Source organism: Pseudonaja textilis, chromosome 16, assembly GCF_049901715.1.
Source record: "Pseudonaja textilis isolate UNSWEBS1 chromosome 16, rPseTex1.2, whole genome shotgun sequence".
Classification (NCBI taxonomy): Eukaryota; Metazoa; Chordata; class Lepidosauria; order Squamata; family Elapidae; genus Pseudonaja; species Pseudonaja textilis.
Window position 1 is genome coordinate 726,941 of NC_142005.1, and position 16,119 is coordinate 743,059.

A 16,119-nucleotide genomic window follows, 5' to 3' on the forward strand; every position below is an offset into this window, starting at 1 on the left:
GTGGCTAAGCGAATCTGGCTTCCCTCATTGATTTTGCTTGTCAGAAGGTCACAAAAGGGGATCGTATGAGGACCCCCCCCCCCGGGAGGGACACTGCAACGGTCGTAAGTGTGAACCAGTTGCCAAGTGGCTGAATTTTGATCACGTCATTGCGGGGATGCTGCAAAGGTTGGTTAGTGTGGAAAATGGTCACAAGTCACTTTAGTCGGTACCGTGGTAACGTCAAACAGTCACTAAATGAACTGTTGTAAGTCGGGGACTACCTGTATATAAACAGAGAACAAACCCTTCTAGCACTGATGATGTGACCTAGTTGGGTCATGAAACGTCTGCAAGAAAACAAGCAAGCCCAGAGGTCACCAAAGACCCCTCTTTCTCCTCTCCACAAGCCACACTCCCTTCTAGTTAAGGGCTACCTGCAATTCCACACTCCTTGCTAGGAGCCCTGAGTGTGGAATTACTATTATTAAATTCAATTTCTTCCCCAAACCCCAAAAACTTTAACCTTAGACTGTCTCCTATTGACCTCACCCCTTTCCTAAGAGGGTCTGTAAGGGGCGTGCATAAGCGCACCAATGTGCCTACCCTCCCTGTCCTATTGCCTCTTTTCTTTTTATTTGTATCCATTTCATGGACTCATAACCACGTTTATACTTATACCTGCTATCTAATACTTGCTTGACAAATAAATAAATAAAAATAAATAAATAAAATAAATTAATAGCAACCACGAGAGCAGCAACAGCAGCTTCTGCAGGTCTCCCTATTATCAATGAACGGGTTAATACCTGTTCTAGTATTAGCTGTGGTTTTGGTTTCTTGTAAATGGTATTCTCTGACCAAACACTGTATTCAAAAATGTTTATGAATAAAATTAAAAAAAAAAATACAGGGAAAGGCTGGTTGCTCTCCAAAGGCCGAACACGAATCCATCCCCCCCAGTGGGACAGTCCATGAACCCTTGGGAGTACAGGCAGTCCCTGACTTAAGACCGCTTGTTGAAATGACCGTTCGATGTTGCCACAGCACTGGAAAAGCACTGACTTACGGCTGGTCCTCGCTGTTGCAACCAGGGCAGCTTCCCCTACGGTCCCAACGCTGGGCTGTTGGCGAGCGGCATGTGTTTTAACAACGTTTGCAGGCTGGATTTGCTTAACAACCGTGTGATCCGCTTAACAACCGGGGCGGAAAAGCGGACAAAGCAGGCGCGGCTCACTTAGCGATGGGAATTGCGTTCCCCCATTGTGGTCATTATGCTGAGGACTGTGTGGGGGGGAAAGAGTCTGGAAACTCCCCATACAAAGTGTGTGTGTGTGTGTGTGTGTGTGTGGTGTTTTCTGGCAACGTTGCCGCTTTGGGGGAACGCAAGGCTGCCACCGCAGCCATGGAGCGTTTCCAGGAGGCGTCAGCTGCACCACGGAGGAGCGTGCCCCTCCCAACCATCCTTGCAAGCTCCCTCGCCAGCCTCCCCCTCCCCGGTCCTCCCCCACCCCCCCTTTCTCTTCTCTTCTTCTCACAAAAACCAGGACAGCCTAATTGCTGCTGATGCAGTTGCCACGGCAACCGCAGGACGAGGATGCTCGCTTCCCCTCCCCAAAAGTCATCTTGCCATCAAAAGAAGGAAAGCCCAAACTGTCTCTGGGCGAGGCCAGGCAGGGTTTTTTTTTTTTTTTTGGGGGGGCGGAACCGCTGCAAAGCCGAGGCGAGGGGTATGGACCCTCAGGCCCCCTCCCCAAAAGATGAATCAATACCCCCCTCCCCTCCCCCCCAGAATCATCTGATGCCGCAGGAAGGAAATCTTATTTACGTGTTTGTTTGTTTTAGAAAAAGCCCTTTTCCCTTTTCCATGCTGCTCCCCCAAAGGCTTGGGATATGGGGGAGGGGGCTGGGTTTGCAAAGACACACACACACACACACGCACGCGCACACACACACCGGCTCAATCCCGCTGCAGGCTCTCTCAGCTGCACACTTGTCTTCCCAGGCCAAAATAAATAATATTTTTCAATGGAAAAACATCCCTTTAAATTCCAGATTGGTCAGAAAAGGATTCTGTCAACAAAGCATGTGTGTGTGTGTGTGTGTGTGTGTGTGTGTGTGTGTGTGTGTGTGTAAGATGCGCTGCCAGCAGAGTTTAGGAGCGGAAAAAAAACAACACCAAACCCTGGATTTGAGGATTGGTTTCGGTGCTGCGCAAAACCTCACTGTTGCCTGGCTAGGTACAGAAAGTCCTCGACTTACAACAGTTCGTTTAGTGACCGTCCAAAATGAGCATGGCACTGGGGAAAAAAAAAAAGACTTACAACCGTGGCAGCATCCCCCGTGGTCACGGGATCAAAATTCGGATGCTGGGCAATGGACTCATATTTATGACAGGTTTGCCATGTCCCCGGGGCGGGGTCATCACGTGATCCCCTTTTGCGACCTTCGGACAAGCAAAATCAACGGAGAAGCCATGATTCGCTTAACGACCATCTGACTAACTTAACAACAGGAAAATAAGAGGAATTGTATAGATCTGTGATGGCGAACCTATGGCACACGTGCCATAGATGGCATGCAGAGCCAATTGTGCCGGTACGTGAGCTGCAGGCAAACTTACCTCACTGCGCATATGCGCACCTCACAGCTGATTTTTCGGCTGGTTTGAGGCCTTTTTTGGCCTCTCAGAGGCTTGAAAAAAGCCGCTGCAGGCTTTGCAGGCCGAATAATAGGCCCGTTTCATCACTTCCCCTAATACTGCATGTGCATTGCCTTTTGGGTACTGGCACACGAGCACCAGCGCGTGCACAATTTTTGGCACAGGAGCCCGAAAAGGTTAGCTACCACTGGTACAGATATTGTCGCACTCTTGGAGGAATCACCTTTGTGTACAAACCACACACAGACCAGGTTTACCCTGGCTGCACAACTGGGCTTTCTCCTGAAAAAAAATAAGAACCCTGCATTCTGGTGAGGCTCTAAATAAGAAGCCTTAACAAGCTTTTATGATGATTAATGTTTACTCCAGTTCCCTAAATGCAACACCAATCGTCCCCTGTCCTTTTGCAGCCCTGTTTCCTTGTTGGTGTGGTTGTTGATGTTGAGGAACATTGTGGGGGTTGGTGGGGGAGTGGAATCAGGCAAAATCCAGTGATACAGAGGAACAATTCCACTACATGGGGCTGTATAGTATTGCCGTTACTTGGTATAAATATGCGCTGTTAAAAATAATTCATCTCTACATTTACCCTGTTAATACGAACTACGCTGAAAGTAAGTCCTAGTTTGATTTTTTGCACTTGCATCCAATATAAGCCCTACCCCCCAAAATAAGCCCTAATTAAGATCTTGCCCACTCCAGAGTAGACAGGTAAAAATTAAGCCAGGGTGGGGATGGGGGAGGTGGAGCGGCCCTCCTACTTACCTTTGGACAGTTGTAGCCGGGCCTCGCACATCCTGACAGCTGCCTGGGTGGCCCATCTCTTCTGCAGCTGGCAAGGCTGGCAAGGCTTTCCTGAAGGCCTCTGTAGCTGAGAACAAAGCTCCGGATCGATCCAGAACTCTCTTGCCGGCTGCAGAGGCTTTCAGAAAGGCCTTGCTGGCCTCAGAAGAAGAAAACGGGGTCTTATTTTGTGGGGGAAACGGTAGATGATGAACAAGCAAACCTGAACTTCTGGATTTCTTAGAAAGGTTGCTTGTTGTTGAGGGAATAGGACCATGTATGAACCTTTCCCAAATATTGAACTTTTCATCAGAAGCATATGTCAGAAAGCAGAAGTCGTGGCTGCTCCATCGTTGGAGGCTTTTAAGAAGAGATTGGGCAGCCATTTGTCTGACATGGTAGAGGCCAACATTTTGGGCACCACTGACCAGTTCTCTGGGAAGAGGTTTTTCCACGGACCAGAGGGGACGTGGTTTCTCACGTTGTCTGGATCCCGTGGATGGGGCTTCGCTTTTTGCATAGCCCTGTTTCTGGAATGCCATAGGCCGGTGGTGGTCCCTTGGGACTCCTGTTTGAGAACAGGGTTGGACTAGAAGATCTCCAAAGGTCCCTTCCAAGTCTGGTATTCTCATCCTTCTTGGATGATGCCTATCTCTCCCCAAAGCTAGCTGAGAGAAGTGTGCAAAACGCTTATTTACATTGGAAGTTTGCACAGAGTGTGAAAAGGGCAGCATGAAAGCTGAAAAGTCGATGCTGTCTCGACTTCAAAAGGCTTCCCCAATGATTGAAGGGACTCAGATGATACTTTGCAGTCCAAAGTTGTGTATGCGCGGATTTTGGAAACAGTTGGTGCTATTTTGCTCTCTGATCATTTCCCCGAACGGTGAAACCAGCACAGGAGAAAAACAATGCGTGCCAAATTATGAACAAATAAATAAAACTGGGAAGTCCACCTTGGAATCAAAGTAGCTTTACTTTACAAACTTTTGATAGAGCGCAGTGGCACAGTGGTTAGAGTGCAGTACTGCAGGCTACTTCTGCTAACTGCCAGCTGCCCGCAATTTGGCAGTTCAAATTTCACCAGGCTCAAGATTGACTCAGCCTTCTGTCCTTCTAGGGTAGGTAAAATGAGGACCCAGATTGTTGGTGGCAAGAGGCTGACTCTGTAAACCGCTTAGAGAGGGCTGTAGGGCACTGCGAAGTGGTATATAAGTCTAAGTGCTATTGCGATCTTCCTTCCTTCTCATCTCCTTCCTTCCTTCCTTCCTTCCTTCCTTCCTTCCTTCCTTCCTTCCTTCCAAGCTATCTCTCCTCCCTCCCTCCCCGCCGGCCCTCCCTTCTCCCACTGACCTGCGTGATGCTGTCCCGCATGGTGGGGGAACGGCCCCGCCGCGTGGTGGTCGTGGCCATGGTGGTGGTGGTCTCCATGATGGTCGTGGACATGTCCGCCAGCAGGGTGGTGGCCGTGGTCTCGGTGGTCATGACGGAGGGCACCTCACCCACCAGCCGCAGGTTGCCCTCCACCTTCACGTTGGCGTCGCTCTCAGCGGCCAAGGAGAGGACCTTGAGCCCATTGTAGTACAGCCCCGAGACCTGGCCCTGGAAGGGGCGGCCTTGGTCGCGGCCTCCGATCTTGATGGCGGCCTGGCTGTTGAAGATAGTCAGCTGACGACCTGCCGGAGGAGCCACAGAGAAGGAGCGGAGAGGTGAAAAGGGGGCTCGGCCGGACGCAGCATCCCAATACCATAGCTGCCAAGGGGGGGGGGAGCAGAGGTCAGGCTAGGCGGCCCCCCACCCACCTCCCCTTCTTCCCCAGGCTTCCATACACATCGACCTGACCTTGCGCCACCCCTGGCCCCGGGGTCTTTCCCGAGAACATACGACAGCCTGAACCCTAAGCTGAGCGCATCCGCTGTGCCAGCCACCTTACCCGGCCAGGGTCCTCCTAACTACACTTGGCTTGTGGCTCCATTGCAGCCAGCAGGACCCTCGGATGGGGGCCAGGTGGGAATCCAGGCACCGACTCGCCCTGCGCTTCCTTTCCGCCCTCTACGATCCATTCTGGGTAGTATTTGCATTTCCCGTTTCCTTATTCATCTCCTTCCTTCCCATCTTCTTCCTACGGTCCCCTCCTTCCTCACCGAGCTTTCTTTATCTTTTCTGTCTCTTTCCTTTCCTTCCTTCTTCCCTGCCTCATCCTTCCCTCCCTATTTCTCCCTTTGCTTCCTTCCTTCCTTCCATCCGTCTCCCTCCTTCCATGATATCCACACTCCTTCCTTCCATTCTTCCTTCCTGCCTTTTTCCTTCCTTCCTTCCTTCCTTCCCTATTTCTCCCTTTGCTTCCGCTCTTCCTTCCTTCCATCCGTCCCTCCCTCCATGACATCCATACTCCTTCCTTCCTTCCTTCTTTCCTTCCTCCCTCCCTCCTTTTTCCCTCCCTTCCATCAAAGCCTCTGGAGGATTTTAAGCAGATGGGAAGCCCTGCCTCCTACGTCCACCCCATGTAATCCCCGCTGGGGCTGCCCACCAGCCATGGGAGGGATGGGGTCCCTCTCCAGAGCCTGCAGCCCAAAGAACCAGCACCGTCTCCTTCTGTTCCTCTCGCTCCCCTCCGCTTTCTGATTAAGGGGGGTGGGTGGGGGGGGGGGGTCTGCCACAGTGTCCAGCCTCCCTGTTTCTCCTTCCTTTCTCCCCCTCCAGTTTTATCCCCCCCACATTCTGGAAACAGATTCCCCGTTTCTCCATATCACTATGCTGAGTTGAAGTCTATACGTTTTAAAGCTATCAAGTTTGAAGACCCCTGATCTATCACCTATCTATCTATGATCTCTCTCTCTTTCTCTCTCTCTCTCTCTTTTTCTCTCTCTCTCTCAGTACCTACCTATTTACCTGTAAAATCAATCAATCTATCTATGTATGTATCATCTATCTATCATCGACCACAAGGGTCTTCCAACTTGGCAAGTTTAAGACTTGTGGACTTCAACTCCCAGAATTCCTGAGCTAACGTGACTGGAGGAGGAGGAATTCTGGGAGTTGAAGTCCATACGTTTTAAAGCTATCAAGTTTGACGACCTCTGGTTTATCACTTATCACCTATCTATCATCTCTCTCTCTCTCTCTCCCCCCCCACCTACCTATTTACCTGTAAAATCAATCAATCAATCTGTCATCTATCAATCTATCTATGTATCATCTATCACAAGGGTCTTCCAACTTGGCAAGTTTAAGGCTTATGGTCTTTAACTCCCAGAATTCCTGAGCTAACATGACTGGAGGAGGAAGAATTCTGGGAGTTGAAGTCCACAAGTCTTAAAGCTGCCGAGTTTGAAGACCCCTGATCTAGGCAGACTAAGAGCGAGACTGGAGGCAAAGACTGGGGGGGGGAGCCAAATCTCGGCTTAGTTTAAGACCCAGACTCATTTTGCACGACCCCTTTCAAGCCCCTGGGGCCCCTGCAACAACACCGCCCCCCGAGGTGCCTTTCTGGCTGGCTTTGCACACGGCACACGCTTAGAAGGCGCATTCGCTCCCCCAGTACAGCATGCAATGCTCACCACCAGTAGCCCTCGATTTATGGCAATAGAGCACCACATTTGCTGTGGCTATGCGGGACATCGGTTAGGGGAATCTCGCCCCGTTTTACGACCTTCCTTGTCACCATCGTTAAGTGAATTGCTGCAGTTCTTAAGTGAGTCACCCGGTCGTTAACTGAATTTGGCTTCCTCACTGACTTTGCTGGTCCGGAGGTCGCAAAAGGGGATCACGTGCAGCCGTCACAAGTATGAGTCAGTTGCCAAGTGGCTGAATTTTGATCACGTGACAGTGGGGAGGCTGCAACGGTCGTAAGTGTGAAAAATGGTCCCAAGTCATTTTTTTTTCAGTGCCACTGTACTTTCAAACGGCCACTAAATGAACTGTTGTAAGCCGAGGACTACCTGCCTTGATTTGGGCTAGTTTATGGTTTAAAGGAGAGGCTGAATCCAGAAAACAGGTTCATTCAGACAATTCATTCTGGTGAACAGAATTAAGTAATTTAAATAAATAAAAAACCCTCCAACTTCACTCCAAGGAGGCTCTAATCTTGTACAGGCAGTCCTTGACTTACAACAGTTCCTTTAGTGACCATTTGACATTACAATGGCCCTGAAAAAAGTGACTTTCAACCATTATTACAACCGATTCACATTTATGACAGTGGCAGTGTCTGGTGGGGGGGTGGAGAGTCACGTCATCCCCTCTTGCGACCTTCTGACCAGCAAAGAGGGAAACCCGATTCACTTAACGACTGGCGTACTAATTTAAGAGCTGCAGCGATTCACTTAACATGTGCGGAGAGGGAAGTCGTAAAACGGGGCGAAACTCACCTAACAAATTTCTGAATTTTGGGCTCAGTTATGGGTGTAGGTTAAAGGAGTCTGTGTAAGTAAGTCTGTGTCATATAATATAGGTGGGTGTATGCATAATTTTGTATTTATTTATTCTGTCATGCTTATGTACTGTATATTAGAGGTGGAGACTCTTTAAAAGCCCTTACGCAATGAAATCTCCTTTTAATGTATGACGATTAGGGCAGGGGTCGCCAACCTTGGCCCCTTTAAGACTTGTGGACTTCAACTCCCAGAATTCCTCAGCCAGCAAAGCTCTGGGAGTTGAAGTCCACAAGTCTTAAAGTGGCCAAGGTTGGAGACCCCTGGATTAGGGTACATTCATAAGTGACAATAAAAGTTGTTCTAAAGTTATTCTATTCTACCGGTATGCAGCTTTGCACAGGGATCATGTTGGATCCTGGATCCATTCGATCAACCTCTGAGGCCCTGAATGCAGAAAAGGGATTGCAGGTAGTCCTCAAGTTATGAACCCGATTGAGCCCAAGTCTAAATGAGGCATTCGCTAAGTGAGTTTTGCCCCATTTTTTCCTGCCACAATTGTTAAGCAAATCAGTGCACCTGTTAAGTTAGTAACCCGGTTGTTAAGTGAATCTGGCTTCCCCGTTGGCATTGCTTGCCAGAAGGTCGCAAAAGGGGACCCCAGTACAGTATCACAGGCAGTCCTCAACTTACAGCCCCAATTGAGCCAGGATTTATGTTGCCAAAGGAGAAATTGGTTGAGTTTCGTCCCTTTTTATGACTTTTCTTGCTACAGTTGTTAAGCAAATCACTGGAGTTGTTTGGTCAAGGGTCTTCAAACTGGGCAAGTTTTAAGACTTGTGGACTTTCTGAGCCAACATGGCTGGAGGAGGAGGAATTCTGGGAGTTGAAGCCCACAAGTCTTAAATCTGTCGAGTTTGAAGACCCTTGGTCTATCTGTCTTTCTAATCAATATATCTGTTAATCATCTATACCTATGTATCCTCTGTCTCTATAACATCTATAGCTCTATTTGTATCTGTTTATCTTATATCTGTCTATCATCTATCTATCCTATCTATAACTATCTATCTATCATCTGTCTCTAATCAATATCTATAGCTATCTGTTAATTACCTATATCAAGGGCCTTCAAACTCGGCAAGTTTTAAGACTTGTGGACTTCAACTCCCAGAATTCCTGAGCAAACATGACTGGAGGAGAAGGAATTCTGGGATTGAAGTCCACAAGTCTTGAAGCTGTCAAGTTTGATGACGTCCTGTTCTATCACCTATCCATCATCTCTCTCTCTCTCTCTCTCTCTCCCTGTACCTACCTATCTATTTACCTGTCTATCAATCTATCATCTATATATCTATCTATGTATCATCTATCTATCATCTATACCAAGGGTCTTCAAACTCGGCAAGTTTAAGACTTGTGGACTTCAACTCCCAGAATTCCTGAGCTAACATGACTGGAGGAGAAAGAATTCTGGGAGTTGAAGTCCACAAGTCTTAAAGCTGTCAAGGTTGAGGACTCCTGGGTTAAATGAATCTGGCTTCCCCATTGACTTGGCTTGTTGGAAGGCCGCCAAAACATTGGGACACTGCGACCGTCATAAATAGGAGTCAGTAGCCAGGCATCTGCATTTTGATCATGTGACCACGGGGATGCCGCCACAGTCGTAAGTGTGGTAAAATGGTCATGTGTCACTTCTTTTATTGCCGCTGCGATTTTGAACGGCCATTAAGTGAACTGTTGTGAGTCGAGGATTATCTGTACTTCCCAAATCTGCAAATGGAAACCCCGCCCTTAAAAAAAATTGCTGGGTTTTTTTTTTCTCCCTCCTTGAGAAGTTTGCAAGCAGATTTTTTTAAAAAAACCCTCTCAAGTCTCTTTTTGGCTCCCTTTGATTTGGAAAACAAGAACACATATACTGTATATACCAGCTTGATCCCCGTGCTTCTCTATGAAACTATGTGGTCGGGCTTAGTTTTGGGGGAGGAAAATAAGGGGGGGAAATTCTGCCTCTGCCTACCAGCATCCAGCGGTAATTCATCTGGCTAGTGTCCTGTCAGTGTGTGAGAGAGTTGAGGGCTGTTTGGAAACTGAAAGAGTATTTGCTGTGTGAGCGAGGAGACAGCAAGGAGCCTGGGTGTGGCTTAGCTCAACTGTTCTGTACTGAAGCTGCTTGGTGCTGCTGTGAAACTGCAACTCCTCTGCTTGTGTTTTGCATTTGGAAGAGATTTCTTTTCAGGTGGGGGGAGGGGGAGTAGAACTCCTTAGCATCAGAGCGTGTTAATAATAATAATATAGGAAATTCTAATGCTCTGGTGGTCATTTTGAAAAATCCTTTCTTTGTGAGCATCTAGAAGCCAAGAGGAACTTAGGTGCCAATTAGTTTTGGCTCCTACGGGCCCTTTTCCTCCTGATTTAATGTTGTCCGATAGTGTGTTTATTTTGGCTCCCTGTGTAATTTTCCACATGCATGCAGAGTTGCATATATGAACTGCCAATCCCACGCCTGTGCAAGGCATGGGACCGATTAGAGACCAAGGCTGAGATGTTGCAATGAAATAAATGCAGGTGTGTAAAGCCAGAGGGCAATTTTACTGATTGCAAACAAAGTGCGTTGGTGTGAGTGTTTGTGTCTGTGTGCCTTGTCTGTATACAAGAGAGACAGAAAGAGAAAATAACACTAGGGCCAAATCAAACATCTGTGCAAACGAAGAGAATTTAGCAATCTCGGTGAGTAATAATTCAGGAACAAAACTGGCTAAGTAGCTCATATGACTGTCCCATTGTGGGTTTATGTAAACCTACATTATTGTTCAGGCTTGCTGGCATTCGCAAGAGGCTCATCGCTAGAGCAGCAATCCTTGGGAGGCTGAATGGAATGTGAGGAATGTGCAGACTTGATCACCAGATTAATTTAGAGTCTGGGTTTGTGTAACAAGGTCAAATCATAAAGCACGGGGCATCCTCGACTTACGACCACTATTTGGTGCAAAATTTCTACTGCTAAGTGAGACATCTGTCAAATGAATTTTGCCCCAGTTTACAACCTTTCTGGCCGCAGCTGTTCAAGTGAATCGCTGTAATTGTTACAGTAGTCACACAGTTGTGAAGTGAATCTGGCTCCCCCATTGACTTTATAATAACAGATAATAATAATAACAGATAATCAGAGTTGGAAGGGACCTTGTAGGTCATCTAGTCCAACCCCCTGCCCAAGCGGGAGACTCTACACCATTTCTGACAGATGGCAGTCCAGTCTCTTCTTGAAAGTCTCAAGTGATGACGCTCCCACCACTTCTGAAGGCAACTTCTGTTCCAGGGGTTGACTGTTCTCCTTGTCAGGAAATTCCTCCTTATTTCCAGGTTGAATCTCTCCTGGATCAGTTTCCATCCATTATTCCTCCTTTGGGTGCCCTGGAGAATAGCCTGACCCCCTCCTCCTCTCTGGGGCAGCCCCTCAAATATTGGAAGGTTGCTCTCCTGCCTCCCCTGGTCCTTCTCTTCCCTAGACTAGCCAGGCCCAGTTCCTGCAACCGTTCATCGTATGTTTGAGCCTCCAGAGACCCCTCATCATCCTAGTTGCTCTTCTCGGCACTTTTTCTAGAGTCTCAACCTCTTTTTTATAGTGTGGTGACCAAAACTGGATGCAGTACTCTAGGTGTGGCCTTTACTAAGGCTTTATAGAATGGTGTTAGTACCTCCCTTGATCTCAATTGTATCCCTCTGTTAATGCAGTTTAGGATTGCATTGGCTTTTTTGGCTGCTGCTGCACACAGCTGGCTCCTATTTAGCTGGTTGTCCACTAAGACTCCAAGATCCCTCTCCCAGTTACTGCTATTGAGCCTGGTTTCACCCAGTCTATACGTGTCCTTTGGGTTTTTCTTGCCTCAGTGTAGGACTTTACTTTTCTCTCCATTGAATTTCATTTTGTTAGACAGGGCCCAGTGTCCTAGTCTGCCAAGATCCATCTGGGTCCATCTTCTTGGGTGTTAGCTATTCTTTGCTTGTCAGAAGGTTGCAAATGGGGATAACATGACCCCAGGACACTGCCACACCGTCATAACTATGGGTCAGTTGCCACATGCCTAAATTTTTGATATGTCAGCATGGAGATGCTACAAAGGTCGTAAGTGTGGAAAACGATCACGAGTCATCTTTTTCCAGTGCCGTTTGTAACTTGGAACGGTCCCTAAATGAACCGTTGTAAGTTGAGGACTACCTATGTGGAGTTACGGTCCTAAGTTCTGGCGGTCGTTAAACAGGGCATCCCACGACGGTAACCTGATCTTAGAAGCATTTCTGGATTTTGTCCAACTGGCTTTTGACAAAAATTACAGCCACGCAACTGTGGGAAACATGAGTGGCTGCTGCCAAACACACAAAATGTAATCGTGTGTGTGTGTGTGTGTGTGTGTGTGTGTGTGTGAGAGAGAGAGTGAGTGTAGCTACGTCTGTGTGTGTATAGGTGTGCACAGCGGTCAGAACTCTGATACCAGGGGTGGGATTCTACCAGTTCGGACCAGTTTGGGTAAACCAGTTACAGCCGGTTCGCTGAACGGTTATTTCAACTGAGTGGCCGGCCCCGCCCCTCCTGCCCCCTCCCGCCCCCCCTGGAGTCTCCACATGGCCCATTTTCGATGGAGGTTAAGTGCAGGGTCCACGCAGAGGATCTGGGAGGGTGGAAAATGGGCCTTCTGGAAGTCCAGAAACGGGTCTGCTTCTGGCTTCCGGGGGGCCTCCAAAGGCTGCGGGACAGAGGTGGTGTTCAGTCGGTTTGGACCAGTTCTATAGAACCGGTAGTGGAAATGTTGAGTAGTCTGACTGGCCCCGCCCACCCCGTCTCTTCTCTGCCTCCCATTGAGTCCCAGCTGATTGGCTGGGTCTCCTTTGGTTGCCCTGCACAGGAGAACAGAGCTGGAAAGTAGGTTAGTGGGGTGGGGAGGGAATGGGGATTTTGCAGTATCTTTTCCCTGCCACGCCCACCAAGCCACGCTCACCATGCCATGTTACACCCACCAAGCCATGCCCACAGAACTGGTAGTGAAATATTAGAATCTCACCACTGCCGGGGGAGGCCGTTTTTGCCCTCTCAGAGGCCCGGGAGAGGCCCCTGAACCCCTGGAAGGGTGAAAACAGCCTCCCCCGGGCTCTGGAGGCCCACCAGAAGCCGGAAACAGGACGTTCCGGTAGGCCCCGCCCATCATGACCACACCCATCCAGCCACTGGGCAGCGAACCGGTTGCTGGGATTTTTGAATCCCACCCCCATCTGATACCATGTTGTAGATACATTTTGGGGGTCCCATCACAACTTTGAACAGCCACTAAGTGAACAGTCATTCAATGAAGACTGCCTGTATTGTGCCACCTGCAGCTTTCTGAGACAAAGCAGGATATAAGCACACACACACACACACACCCAGGGGTGGGAGTCTACCAGTTCGCACCTATTTGCTAGAACCGGTTGTTAACATTCTAAGCAGTTTGGAGAACCGGTTGTTAGAAGAAATTACTGGGCTAATCCTGTAAGGAAGGCAGGAAGGAAACATTCTGGTGTTGCTTACAGAAACTGCCTCTCTGTTAACCCTTATTACATTCTTGGCAGGACTAGACTTCCTGTCTCTGGAACTTCTCTGGAGTTATTTTCCCCTCCTTTGCTGGCACTTTGCTTGTGTGTTGTGACCATTCAAAGTTGCAATGGCACTGGAAAAAGTGACATGACCACATGACCACCAAGCCACGCCCACCACATAAGCCATGCCCACAGAACCGGTTGTTAAAAAATTGGAATCCCACCCCTGCACACCCCTACTGTGCTATTCTAATAATTGTGTTGTGCAAAATGCCCAGAATCTGAACTCACAACACGGTACATCACAGGGAAAGAAAGAGAGCTAAAACGAATTTATACCAAACTATATACTACAACTTTCTGCAATTGTTCTGCAACTTTGTCAACTTGTAATCCTCAGCTTATGATTCATTTAGCGACCGTTCAAAGTTACAATGGCATCAGAAAAAAAGGGGACTTAGCGCCGTTTTTTCACACTTACGACCTTTGTAACGGTTGCTGTGTCCCAGGGGGTCATGTGACCCCCTTTTGCGACCTTCTGACAAGCAAAATCAATGGGGGAGCCAGATTCACTTAACAACCATGTGAGTAACTTCACAACGGCCGCAATTCGCTGAACAACGGTGGCCAGAGAGGTCATAAAATGGGACAACGCTCGCTTAACGAACTTCTCGGGAACAACGGAAATTTTTGGCTCAATTGTGGTCGTAAGTCAAGGCCTACCTGTATGACTTTGTTGTTTGTATGGACAGTGAGAGCTTCTGCACCAGAGACAAATTCCTTGTGTGTCTAGCCACACTTGGCCACTGAAGTATTATGACCGTGGCAGCATCCCCCGTGGCCAAAATTAAGCTGTTGGGCAACTCTCATATTTATGACGGTTGCAGTGTCCACGCGATCTCCTTCCCAGACGGCTTCCAACGAGCAGAGTCAACGGGGAAAGCCCGATGGTGTAGGGTCTCCCGCTTGGGTGGGGGGGTTGGACTAGATGACTTACAAGATCCCTTCCAACTCTGATTATCTGTTATCTGTTATCTGATTTGCTTAACAACTGCAGTGATTTGCTGAATGACGGTGGCTAAAATGGTCATAAAATGAGGTGCAGCTCATTTAACAACTGCCTTGCTCAGACAGAAGCATCTGAGGCTCAGTTGCAGTCGTGCCTTGAGAACCACCTTAGCTCTGTTTTTATAGGCAGTCCTTGACTTAACAACGGTTCATTAAGTGACCGTTCCAAGGTACAAGGGCACTGGAAAAAGTATCTTGGGGCTGTTTTTTCACATTTACAACCATTTTTCACCTTATGTCCACCGCAGCGTGTCCGTGGTCATGTGATCCAAATTTAGATGCTTGGTAACTCTATTTATGACGGTCGCAATGTCCTGGGATCACATGATCCCCTTTTGCGACCTTCTGACAAGCCGAGTTAATGGGGAAACCAGATTCACTTGAGAACCAGGTTACCAGCTTAAGAGCTGCAGTGACTCATTTGACAACGGTGGCAAGAAAGGGTCGTAAAATGGGGGCAAAACACCATTAGCGAACATCTCACTGAGCGACAGAAATGTTAGGTTCAATGGTGGCCATAAGTCGAGGACTAGCTGTTACTAAGGCCTGCACAACCCATTTACGTGTTCTGGTTTTCTTGCCATTTATGAAGAACCTGCCATTTTCCCCCCCCCCCATCTAACTTCGCTTTCTTTATCCTTGCTGCATTCATTGTCAGGTCCAGGCTGCTGGATCAAACTTGCAGGGAGAGTCAGCTGGGTTGCACAATGAGTGGTGGTGTGTGTGTAACATTTGCCTCGCCAACCGCACAACCTGACATCACAAAAAGCCTTCCCTGCTCACCTCTCCGTGAAGCCATTAACCAACCCCAGGGACGTAGGACTCACCTCCTCCTCCTCCTCCTCCTCCTTTGCTGCGCTGCTTTGACTCAACTCCTGTTTTATTCCCATCACATCCCGCTCTTAACATGCTCGGCACCAACCTGCCCCTCCGTTTCCCCATTCGGCAGCCCATAAGTCAAACCTGTCACTAGATAAGATGACGTTCCCCCATTCACACGACTCACCTTACACCTCCTGCCAGGGATTAAGCCTTACTGCAGTCCCCAAATTTTATTCAGTTTCCTATCTCAGAATAAGAGAGCTGGGTTGGTCCTTGGAGGTCTTCTAGTCCAGCCCTTATTCAGGGGTGGAATTCAAATTTTTAACAACCAGTTATGTGGGCATGGCTTAGGTGGTGGGCATGGCTTAGGTATTGGGCGTGGCTTGGGGGGGTCATGTTATTGGCTGGGCGTGGCCAACTCAACATCACTCACATCGAGGCACGCATCTCCTCGCCTGGCCTCTCATGATTGTGGGGATGCTGCAACAGTCATAAGTGTGAAAAATGGTCATAAGTCACTTTTTTCAGTGCCATTGTAACTTGGAATGGTCACTCCACACAAGCAAAGTACCAGCAAAGGAGGGAAAAAAACTCCAGAGAAGTTCCAGAGACAGGAAGTCTAGTCCCGCCAAGAACGTAATAAGGGTTAACGGAGAGGCAGTTTCTGTAAGCAACCCCAGAATGTTTCCTTCCTGCCTTCCTTACAGGATTAGCCCAGTAAGTTCTTCTAACAACTGGTTCTCTGAACTGCTTAGAATGTTAACATCCGGTTCTAGAGAATAGGTGCTAACCGGTAGAATCCCACCCCTGCAGGAGACCCTATACCAGTGATGGCTAACCCTTTGGGCACTCAGTGTCCAAAGC

At 48.3% G+C, this 16,119-nt stretch overlaps 1 protein-coding gene across 25 annotated transcripts in view; it reads right to left on the reverse strand.

The window, feature by feature from the left end:
* The window catches only part of NRXN2 (neurexin 2), a 336,628-nt gene that overhangs the window by 17,840 nt on the left and 302,669 nt on the right, over positions 1–16,119 (reverse strand). For all 25 annotated transcript variants that reach the window (XM_087913745.1, XM_087913733.1, XM_087913746.1 and 22 more), the window contains one exon: positions 4,775–5,097. In XM_087913745.1, the coding sequence (XP_087769871.1) occupies positions 4,775–5,097 (323 nt within the window). The remainder of the gene's footprint in view (positions 1–4,774; positions 5,098–16,119) is intronic.